Below are 12,173 nucleotides of genomic sequence, written 5' to 3'. Positions count from 1 at the left end.
GCGGGGGGCCTGCGCCTCGGGAGGGGCCGGGCTGCCCCAGGGACCATTGTGCGTGTGGCGGGGCTGCGCCGGTGCCCGTGTGCGTGCGCCCCTGCCCCTGCCCGTCCCTCCGTGCCTCCCCCCGGCCGCAGACCCGGCATCTCCCCCTCCCCTCCCGTGTCTTTCAGCCCTGCAGAGCAGGCAGCAGCCAGCACGCCGTTCGAAGATGTCGGGTCAGACGCTGACAGATCGCATCGCAGCTGCTCAGTACAGCGTTACGGGATCGGCCGTAGCCAGAGCCGTCTGCAAAGCCACCACGCATGAAGTGATGGGGCCCAAGAAAAAGCACCTGGACTGTGAGCATCCCTTTTTGTTTCCTCAGCCAAGGCCCGGGGCTGAGAAGCCTGCCCGCAGGGCACTTTAGCGGGCCTTTGAGCCGGCTGGCTGTCACGCTTGCTCTAATCCAGCTTGCAAAGCATGAGGGTGATGGGAAATCTCCAGGAGAGGATGAGTTATTATTGCATTTCTTCTCTTATTGCATAATACTGCTCTTTCGGCCATTTTTTTTTCCCTTATGACCTCTTGCCTTTTATCCAGGAAGACAGTGGAAAGGGCGCCTTATGGAGCAGGGGCTTGGGGGGAGAGAATCACAGGGCAAAATGGACACGCGCTTGCCGCTGCCTGCTTTGGTCAGGCTTAAGCTAGGATGAGATACACATAAATAATATTCCCAGAGCTGGCCAAGCACCAGCATGAGAGGGGCCATCTCCACAGCGCTGCATCCCCACTTCTGAAGAGGTTCGAATGATGGCGTGCTTAAATGGCAAGGCACTGGGCTAACGCCGTGCTGTAGATTGGGACAACCTTTGGAGAGTTTAAGGGCTGTTGCTGAGGTCCCAGATATCGGACAGCAACTTTGTGAGCTGTCCAGTAGTGTGCGTCAATGTTTTATTGAAGATGGATGTTGGCTTTATCTCAGATTTTTGATGTATTCTGGACTGACACACCCTATTTAAGGCACGAAGCAAGGTTGAGGTAAAACCTTTATTGGAAAACAATGAGCTAGTCATGTTTCATCCTGACAATTTCACTTCAACTGTCTGCCCCTGCTTGGAGACACCGAGTAGTAGAATGGTGAAAGAATTTGGTCATGGGATGTTAATTGGCCTTGTTTACCAGGAGTATCTCTGTCCAGCATTGAACTTGGCAGATCAACAGCTGGTGTTAATATCTAAAACTAAGTGGGCTTCCCATGGTCTTTTTGGACATGGTAAGAGGTACATTCAAGTAGAGATCAGCAGGTTTTATACCAGGCAGTCTCTTGGCTGCTGGCCATTACTAAGTAATGCTGGTGCAGGTGTTTGTAAGTACAGTTCTGATGATGCAGTATTTGTTAAAAGGGGGTAGCATTACTTCTGGAAAATAATTCCAGATTTCTCTTCTAATGACTTTGTAGCTTACCCTCCAAGTAACAAACAGTAGACTGGTCTTTCATTATATCTAGATGCTCTTGCAATATGTCCAAGAAATGCTGATGTAAGCAGCATTGATTGAAGACTCACTGGAGTCTAAACTGTTTAAGTAGATAATTGGTCTTGATATCATATATTCTGTCTTGTTTTCTTGTACATTTAAAAAAATCATCTTGGTTATTGATGTTTCTTCTATGTTGTTTTTTGATAGCTGTCAAGACTTTTTAATCTTTTTAAACACTTTAGGCTGAGTCTGGACTGTCCTATACAGACCATATCTCTTACTAGAAGCTTTAGCTTAAAAAAAGCATAGCTCATGTATTTGAAAGCATGCTGTGCCTATGTGTCTCTGTGTTTCTGTGTGTATATACATATATAAGTAAAAGTACTGTCTGGAATAGGCAGGATTAAAGTGAGGTAGGAGTAATCTACCAGTGTTACAGTAAAGACTGTAAAGGATCTGTGTTTGGATATTGGTGCTAATAGTACTATTCAAGAAAGTGGGTGTACAGAAGACAGAAGCAACTAGAATTCCACAGAATTTCTTACCTACCTGCATGTCACACATAAAAGAGGAAAAGAAGTTATCATTTTCTGGAAAGACATATGTCTGCTTTTTTTTTTTTTTCTATTTTACAAGCTGTAAATAACAGTTCAGAGTTTAATTGTCTGGGTGCATTTCAGGTTGGATAAGTAGCATTTGAAGATGTGAAGAATGAAAGGTAAAACTTCCCAGTGCCTTACAATAAGTTTTATGTATGAAGGGTTTAGACAATTAAAAATTGAGATTCCAGAGTGATGGTTGGAATGATGCCTTATGAAGAGCTGTAATTCTGGTATTGGCATTGGGCTTCTGTGTCCTTAGGGAACTCCATAATTTTATTTAGTGTCTGAGAGGCCAGGTGTCAGGTCACACAACCTCTCTTCCACTGCCCTACTTAGCAACTGGGCTTTGTAAATTAAATTGAGAGATCAGCTATTTAACATGGGTTAAGTAGTCCTGTAAGGATAGGATGCAATAATGCCTGTTCTCATATGTTTGCTGCAGAAGATAATAATTACAGAGGGTTATAGGGAGATCATAGGTGACAAGGTGAAAGGTGGTATGTAAGTAAGGGAGAAAAGAACAGAATTAATGTCTTCAATGTAGAAAAGCTGAGCTGCTAGAGGGTTTACTTTTGTGTGGTTTTCTGTACTTGCTGTAGCTTTCAAATCCAGACTGTAATATAGATGCTGCTGTCTTTTGGCATGGGCTCTCAGTGCTGGACAGGCTGGTCATGAGAAGGAGCACTAAAGTATCATTTGGCTGTTATCTTAGGCTTGTTAACAGGATTTACCATTTTCTTGAACTCCAGATCTCCTACTAGTGAATTTTCAACAACTACTGGAAGTAGTGCCAGATGGCATTAAATGAGCTTCTCAAGTCCCTGTGGTGGGAAAAGGAATGTAAATCTAGGATGCTCTGATGGTGTGGGACAGTTGAGCTCTGATCATTTTCGTATTACAAAACTGTTGTCATCCAAAAGGTGTCTAAAAATCACCACAATTATATGGATTCCGACCCCTCAGCTAACCAATGTTTGTTAGCTAGATTATTATTCCTGTGAAGAAGTGGGGAGTTAGCAACTTTATTTTGATGCAGTGGGAAGGGCCATTGCAGTGGGTGAATGAGGCATATGGGCTACATTAAGGATATATAAGCTGATAATTCAAGTGGGAAGGCAATACTTGTGCACAGCATAGGAGCTTGATTCTTAGAACTGTTCTGAAAGATGTGTTAAGGCTTCACTGAGGGTTTCATTGTGTGGGCCAAGTAAAAGTCTGCTTCAAGCCTCAAATGGGAATGACTCTGATGGTATCAACAGGGAGATGCTTTTGGAGAAGGGAAATAACATGACTTCCAAATGTGAAAACACATGATATATGAGGGAAAAGTGGGTAGATCTCAATTCAGCTCTTTTTATAGGATCTCACTAAGAAACAGACCTTCAAGCTTTCATTTAGGGAAGTGGATTGGAAACTAGTGAGGTTGTTGCATCTGCAGGTGGTTGTAACAAGTTCCTGTTTGTGAAAATGATAGAAATGGCTGGGATTTTCCTTGACTTATTTTGCTGAGTGAATTGCTTTGCAGCAGGAGGAAGTTTTGCAGTGTGTATTCTGAAAAGACCATATGTGTCTCCTTACTTCTTCAAAACAATTCTCATAAGGTAGAGGACCTTCTCAGAAGCCTGATCAAGAGCTGGGAGATGTTTGCGAAAAGTCAAAACAAAACAGATGAATAGCAAGATTTGATTTTCTGTGGCTGTGAAAATGACTTGTGTATCTGCTGGAACTTATTTTCATCCCAAGTCTAATTTTGCATATTTGCATTTACCTGGCAAGCAGAGGCTCTAAAAAAGAAGTTTATAGTTTAACTCATGATGGTAACTGAGCTGCCGGGCTGGTGTCAGTATTTTGCTTGTACAAACACTTCTTTCCTGCCGTGTTCTACCTTTCTTCTGCAGTCTCTGGTGTTGACCTAATAAGTTTGAATCACTTTGCTCTTTAGTGTTGAAATAGAAGTGTCTGTTGACCAAAAGCAGTGTGTTAAACGTTTTTGCCTAGGCTCAGTAAAGATGATGTTGCTGAGTCCCACAGATTAGCCTTAGAAACCTCTGTCTTACTCCTGGGGAATATGTCTGTCTCTGTTTTTTGGGAAAAGCTGGGGGTCAGCTTGAGTCCCTAGAGTTCAGTGTCTGTTGACTCAGTGGGTTAAAGGACAAGGTTAACTAGGATGTGCATATTTCAGAAGTTGTTTGCTGTTGAAGTGATTTGGGGAGTGTTCCAAGACTCTTGGCACTTGTGGTCCTCTCCTAGTGGGAGTAGTGCAGATGTACTGCATTGCTCTGCAGTCCAGGTGACACTTGGGCTCTACAGCTGTGGGAGTATCTTCAAGAGAATTGCCAAGAACGGAGTCCCTGTACACACTGGGCTTAATCCTTCACATTTTACTAATGAAACTGCTTTTATGTCTCACTGTATCTTGTATTGCAGTAATTCTGTGAGTCAGAGAACTGACTTTGTTTAAATGTTACTGCTGAAGATCACCTGGAATACCTCAGTTTTTGTTGTTGTCATAACTGGTCTCAGTTTTTGTTGTTGTCATAACTGGTGTGGATTTCATAGTGTGGACTCCTCTGTCACCCCAATGACTTGCTCTCACACCTGGAAATAAAAACCTCCAAGTGAGCAGTTGTTTTCTTTAATTCTTTATTAGATGTTGGATTAGCACTTTTATTGTGTGTAAGGACTCATCATCAGTTTTTGTGTTGAATGGCTGTTTCTGTGGGCTTCTACCATGTTCTTTCCCAAAAGGACACACTTCATTTGTAGGCATGCAGATCTTTGAGTAGGAGTAGAAATAAATGTCTGTCATGGGTAAGGTGAGGTAATAAGAACGCTTTTTAGATTAGTTGTTCTTGAGTATTTGTGGCATTAACTTTGAATTCCCCCCCAGCCCCATACTGTTTTTAAGGCATGTGTAATACCAAAAGAAGGCTAATCAAGCTAAGACTTGGCCAATTCTTCAAAATATATTTGAATCACGGTAGAAGTTTGAATTCATGTTAAGATCCAAATGTTGAAATATGGGCAGGATCACTTGATTCTGTGCATTTCAGTGTGTAGGTTGTCTTATGGTGCAATGCCTAAGGAAAGGAAGAGGGAAGATGAAGGAACAGGAAAATGAATAGGCACTGTAATATTAAACTTTTTTTCATGTAAGCAGTGTAACTTGATAAAGATTGACTAGTCCTGAGGGCAGGTATTCTTAGTCTTTTTCAAGAGTAAGCAAGATCCTTCTGTTAAACATGTTTTTACAAGGTCATGGATGACAAATTATGGGACAAGTCAGGGCTTTCTGTTGTACTGACTTCCATTGTAGACCTTGATAATGGAGTAGCTTTTTATGAGATGGTCAGAATGGCAGTGACCAGAGAATGGTTTTAATCACTCCTATTTAGTAGTTGAGTATATTTCACAATAGTCTCATAGTGTTGCTCCCTTAGATTTTGGCAGCAATTGAACATCTTCTAAATGACAATAACAAAAATCTGCAGGTTTGATTGATTTCCTGTGTTTTGATTTCATCTATGTCTGATTTCCCAGCCTCACTCTTAAACCCTTTATCTGCTGTGCATGCTTTACATGGGCCTGTCACTCTAGTGAGGAATTCTGTGAAGTCTCCAAGAAAATGCTCTGTAGGTATGGTCAGTCCATGCTTCTGTGTCTCTGCCATGTGAAGGATCCTCTGAAGTGATTAAAAGTAGACGACCGCATAACTTTGAAGGGCATAAAGCATTTCAAAGGCTATTCATTTTCCCTGCTTCTTGCTGGACTGAGAAATTGGTAGCCAAAGAAAATTTCCTGCTCTCACAGCTCCCATTTTTGAAGAAATGGTAGTGTAGTAGAGGCACACTGCTTTTAGCATTTTCGTACTGCTGCTCAGGATTCTTGAGACTACTTTGCTCTTCCTGCCCTTCTTACCTTCCCCCAGTGCTGGGTGTCCATGACAAGTTGTTGGCTGCAGGGCTGGCCTCCGTGAGAAGAGACCAGGATGTGCTCTGTGCCAGACACAGCCAGCTCCATGGTGGATCTGCTGCAGCACACAGCTGAGCCCATCCACAAAATTTGTGGCACCTCAAGGAAAACAAACCAAAGAAAAAGCAGAAAATACTGAACAGACAGAGGAAGTGGGAAAAAGAAGTGGCAGAGAGAACATCAAGGTTAGAGGTGGAGCAGGAGGTACAGGATGCACTTCATGGTGCTGGAGCAGATATGCTCTGCAACATCTGGAAGAGCCCCCTGTTCTCAGAAGTCACAGCTGCAGTGTTTCCCAGTGCTGCTCAAACCTTGCCATGTGCATTGAGTTCACTCCCTGGCACTGAAGAAAACAAAGGAATAGACCTTCCTCAGTCAGCCCTGGACATACAGTATTGCTGAAGGAGCTGGCTCCAGTATTTCTGAGGATGGGGAAAAATTGAGATTGGAGTGATAACATTATATCCCTTCCCTTTGTCTTACCATAGCCTAAAGGTGAGTCCAAACAGTATTAAACAATGTCCTTAAGTTACCATGCCCTGTTCCTTTTTTGGAGCACAGATCAGGATGATAGTAAGTGTGGAAAAAGCACAAGTTCTGTTGTGTGCCTTGGGTAAATACAGGAGCCTCACCAATGAGTGATAAACCTTGCACCTCCAAGCTTCAACACATGGCATGCAGATTAGAAATAATCTGGCTGGTTTGGAGAGAGGGCTTTCAAATACCATGAAAATGAGAAAGCAAGGAGTAAAGCAAGCAGGAAATCAGGGTCTGGAGTATATTGCAGGAAATATAAAGAAAAGGATGGGTCATCTGGCACAGGACTAAACCTTGAACTCAGACTAAATGAGAAGATAGAAGAAATCTTCTCAGTAGCCTTGCAGGCAGTGATCTGTAGCACAGGGTTTGCAGCAGTACTTCTGTTCCTCTGAGTCAGCAGTATCAGCAAGATTGCAGTGTGCAGCCTCACTGTGTGAGCTGATATTAGATTATCCCACCCCATCAGATTCAGCACAGCTGCTTGATTTTCCTTCTGTCCAAAATTTGGCTTGGATGAGAGGTGGTGGCTTAAATTAAGCTGAATAAACCAGATGTTGGCAATTGCTGGAAGGCAATTGGAATACTTGGCAGAGGCTAGCTTGTCACTTTGCAGAGTATGGTACGGTCTGCTTTTTCTGGAATCTTGCAAACCATATGCTGGACCCTTAAAACTGTTTTTAATACTTTTTATCTTGCTATTTTGATCATGTTTTCTTCAGAGCTGGCTGAAAATACTGAAAATCAATACAAAACCTATTTTGTTTGTGCTCATGAAGTCTTCTCTTTAGGTTGTGAAACACATTTACTAAAGCAGTTGCGAGTTGTAGTTCTCTAAGAGAGGGAATACAGTATACTGTCCATCTGCACTAGCATCACAGGTGATGTTGGACATCAGCCTTGAAATGAATGTAGGGGGAATACTAGAACAGTATTTTCTAGCAAATGGGGCATTCACTGGGCATCAGGGCTTAGTTGTAGGCGCAGGAAATGGCAGTGCACAATATAACAACTGACTTCTGGACCAGGCAAGTCTAAATACCTTTCTGTGTCTCTTTTCTGCCCGGGATAATGTGATCTCGTGCTTTGTTGTAGATTATATCTGTATCTTAACTTAGTTTAATGAAAGGGATTGGATGCCAGAAGGCCCTGATGTTATGCTAATGTTGTGTCTTTATGTAATTTTTACTCTGGCCATCTGAGCAAAAGCAGCATGTTGCCTTTCCCAGAGTCTGTTTTTTTCTAGCTGTTGATAGAACTCAAATGTGTTATGATGTTTTATGTAGAGGGGATTTTGTGAGTAGATAGACATGATCATGCTTGAAGACCACCAAACCCTTCCTCTCACGTACTGAGAATGCAGCAGGTTGCTGACAGGACGTGTCTGCAGCTTGGGTCTGACTTGTGGCAATCAACTCCTTTTGGTTGTAAGCCAGTATGCAGAATTACCACAGGTAAAAAGCAAATTGGCAGGAACTCCTGTGTTTCAATTGGGCCTCAGAGTTCTGACAAAACAGTTGAGCCATATGCTTTGACAAGGTTTCTTTACTGACTCAAAGAAGGAATAAAAAAGAAAACAGCATTCTTTGCTCATTGTTTTTAAGTGTTTAGGAGACTAGGTTATGGCTGAGATGAAAACACTGGTAAAGATAGATTGGAGGAGAGTTTGGTGTCCACTTGAGCTAAGATTGTTCTACCATGCACTTAAGGGACCAAAGGACACGTCTTTTCAAGAAAGTGTCTTAAACTTTTTTCTGTCTTAAGAAGTGATAGAAGGCTGTGGCTTGACTGCTGACAGTACAGTGCATCACTTGTGACTCTTGGCTTTGCACGAGAGCAGATGACATGATGACAGCAGGTGCCCATAGCAGATGGTCAGGGGTTAGCCTGCAGAGCCTGGCAGGCTCCTGGTGCCTCTGGCATAGTTTTGTTATATATCTTAAATCACTCTGATACTTTACAGAATGTTCTAAAATGGTCCTCCACAGAAATGAGAGAAAGACATGACTGCTGGAAGCATGAATAAAAGATGCTGACTTGTCACCCACATTGTTTAAAGGTGTGCAGGGTTACCAGTGATTGGGAAGGTGCTCAGAGTAGGGCGGTGGTGGGTGATCCTGCCACAGTGCAGGTCAGCACAGGGAGGGGCACATCTCTAACAGAATTGGAGAGACGACCTAGATGCACTTCAGGGGGAGTTCAGGCTGCTTTTCACAGGACTCTTCCTTTCACTTCTTGCTTCGGGAGAATGTAGGGCTTGTATGAAGGGGGCAAGCCAGCTGGCCTGTTTCCTGCCGCTGAAGGCTGCTGTTTCTCATGATATATATAAAGGTCAAATATAGATGAAAACTTTATCTTATCATTGCATCAGTCCTTTAGCAGCCCTGGAGTTTTCAAATCCAACCTTTTCAAATGGAGACTTGGGTTTGGATCCTGTTGCATGACTGGAATCGAGAGCATGTTTTTTGTGCTTGTAGCTCCTAATTGAAGTTTTATAGCTTAATCTAAATGTATTTGTAGGAGATTGTACATTCTGCTAAGGGACAGCAAGCCAGAAGCAACTCACTATATTTTGTGTGCCAGTGTTTTGAAAACATGTACGTTTCATTAGGAGTGGTGTTCTGTTGCTGGCAAGTGAAACAATGTTATTTTCATATGTGGGCCTTACCTGCAACTTTCTGATCTGATCTTTCATTCTGTGAAATGACTATGGAAGACCCTACCTTAGTGTTTTTCTGATTTTGCAAAGTTGATTTGAACTTCAGGATTGCTTTGTTGTTGGTGAATGGCAAGAGTGTTAACAGGCAAGGTTTGCTGTGTTTGTAATAGGTGAGTTTAAAGAGCTGCTTCTTGTTCATCAGAAAACTGGAAATTGCTTAGACAGTATTATGATAAACTGTCTTTCAAATATGATGCTAAAGAGTTAAATTGACAGTTCTTGGTGTTCCAGTCCAGAGATCTGACTCTGCACAAAGCTTCTCTGCCTGGATGTGAGCCTGTGTGATGGATTCCAAGTTCCTCACTCATCAGTAGCTTGATAGGAGACTTCTACTGCCAGTGGCAAATGCATCATCCAGGGGCACTGGTGAATTCAAACTGTTGATAGCAACTTAGTGCTGTCAGGCTTTTTTTAATGTTAATAGTCCTTACTGCATCTTCTGTCTCTCAGGTGGACGTTCCATTGAATTTAACATTTTGGGGTTTTTTGCAACATCAAGAAGTCTGCAGTATGTGAAAGGCTACCAGATCGTGTTGAAGAGTCAAGTCTATTGGAAATAGATCTCAGTGTTTTCAAGATTTTTGAGATTTTAACTCACCTGTCAATGTGGAAGAAGAAAAGGAATATTGTTTAACTGATGTAGTACGAGGGAATGGACATAAAGGAATTGAGCAGGTTCATATTTTACCTTTTTTTTGTTTTTCTTAGCAAGGAGAGGGTAAAGCTGTGTCTAACTGTGTCATCTGGTTAAAAAGACAAGGCACGACATTCACATATGAGGCAGCCATCTGCTTTTATGAACTCTTCTGCTTTATGGTAGATACAGAGATACAAGACAATGGATTGAAATGGTAGCAGCCATGTTAGAAAGTACCTGCTGCTTGGTTGGAGCTGCTTCAATGTGCTTCCAGGAGGTCATACTGTTGCACTGGCTCGTGCAGAGTTTGCATTGCATCTGATTTCTTTTTCTACAGGTGTGTTCATGTTTTCAACAGGGCTGCCTGCATGGTTGTGGGCGTTTCATTTCTAGTTTAAAATTTCAGGTTGTGTCATTTTGGGGCATCCACTGATGAAAAAACTGGACTCAAAATAATCTTGCTGAGGGAGTAGTAAAAACATGGACCATGGTCTGGATATTGAGTGAGATGTGTCAGCTTCTGAGGCTGCCTAGTCAACTGATCTCTTTCCAGCACAAAGGCTGTAACTAATTACCATGTCACTGAAGTTGTTTGCACATTGTCTCATCCCCACCCAATTTATTTTTTTGTTTTGTTTTGTTAATGTATTCCCAAAATGTAACAGCTAAGTATTGGAGCTGGAACATCAGGCTTCTTGCAATATGTTTTCAGTCTCGTTCAGCTTTTTAGTGGATTACAAATTGCTGTTCTGGGCAGAGTTGATAGTGTAGTGATAGTTTCACTTCTAGCAGTTTATTAAAAACAGATGGTTTTCTGCGGAAAGGAGATAATTTGGGGACAGAATTCTTCTCAGACTGCAGCATGGCAACTGAAAGAGCTCAGGTACCATGCCTCAGCTGATTACCATTTTCTACCAGATGTGTTTGGATTGTAAGATCAGCCCAGTTTGTAAAGGCTGATTAGGATTAGAAATTGCTGTAGTGCAGAGATTACAGTAAGTGGCCCAGTGCTATTGTGGCAAATGTGAAATGCTTGTGTTTCTAGTGTAGCTGTACTCTGTAGCTGCAGTTGATCCTGTTGCTGATATCCAGTGAGCTCCCAAGTGATAAGAGTTATGAGTTGCTACAACCAACAGGTAATGTTAGGGGTTGGTCACTTCCATTGAAAAGGTAATCACAGGCCACAGCTGGAATCCTGGTATCAGGCTGTGAATGTGCCTAATGTCAATAGGCAATTGACAACAGTAATTTAAGTAGACTTTATTGACTGTTACCCTTCTAAGCAATAATCTTGCAACTCTATAATGCCTTTAAAATTGCTTTGTTGTTTGTGGCAAGAGCTGAGATGCAAGAGAATTGTCACTTTAATGCTTGTATGGATGGAGAGAACAATTCCCTTAGAGGAAATTGAATAAATGCTTTGAAGGCTAGGCAAAAGATTGGCTGGTGGTTCCAGTTTTGTCTCTAAATCAATGTGTTTTTTGGTTAAGGCTTCCAGGTTGGTAGTGCTGAAGGAAATGTCTTGTAGAATGAGGTCTGAGATTTGCCATGCAGGATAAAAGTTCCTTTTCATGCAAAGTTATTGGTCAAAACCTATTTATATTGTTGGCAGGGTTTTTTCCGTGTCTCTTCTTCCCCTAGCCATATTACAATAGGATGGGAAATAGCATTTCTTCAAGACAGCTGCTGTTATATTTTAATCTTATAACCGTTGGTTGGTGTCCACCAAATACAAACGAATTTTTTCATATCTTAAACTGTTAAGAACTATGCAAAAAAGGCACTACAATAATGATTTGTGACTCAGCTCTTACTTCCAGTAAATCAATAAAAGAGAAAAGCGGCACGTTTAGCTCCAGAATTACTTGGTGTTTCTTATGAACTTAAGCAGAAATGCTTAATTCTTGTATTTGAGCAGAAAAATGCATGTTTCTGTTGAGCTAGTTGTGGAGCAGAATTTGTGTGGAAAGAGGGTTGGAAGTGGGTTCTGTGGGTGAGAGGAAAAGATCATTAGAGCTGTGATCTTTCCTCTACGTTGCTGAACTTGTATTATTGCCTGAGACAGATTCTTTGATATTGAAAGTGAGTGAATTCTGTACAAATGAGGTTCAAGACTGAGCTTCTTACGACTTTGGACAGGGAGGAGATTCCATGCTTGATAACTAATACTTTTCCTGTAGTGAAGATGCCTTAAATAGCTGTGGTAGCTGTAGTGGGGAAGAAAGCAGGCAGAATTCTTGGACCATGGGGC

General features: G+C 42.0%; 1 protein-coding gene across 5 annotated transcripts in view; it reads left to right on the top strand.

The window, feature by feature from the left end:
- Positions 1-96: 96 nt before the first annotated feature.
- Positions 97-12,173, top strand: part of SNAP91 (synaptosome associated protein 91) — a 62,432-nt gene continuing 50,355 nt past the window's right edge. Inside the window, exon 1 of one of the 5 annotated variants that reach the window (XM_031057118.1) lies at positions 97-335. In XM_031057118.1, the coding sequence (XP_030912978.1) occupies positions 206-335 (130 nt within the window). In that variant the 5' untranslated portion in view covers positions 97-205. The remainder of the gene's footprint in view (positions 336-12,173) is intronic. The other 4 variants (XM_031057116.1, XM_031057117.1, XM_031057115.1 and 1 more) reach the window with 4 other exon arrangements.

Source organism: Geospiza fortis, unplaced genomic scaffold, assembly GCF_000277835.1.
Source record: "Geospiza fortis unplaced genomic scaffold, GeoFor_1.0 scaffold190, whole genome shotgun sequence".
Lineage (NCBI taxonomy): Eukaryota > Metazoa > Chordata > Aves > Passeriformes > Thraupidae > Geospiza > Geospiza fortis.
This window is presented reverse-complemented; position numbering and strand designations above follow the sequence as displayed.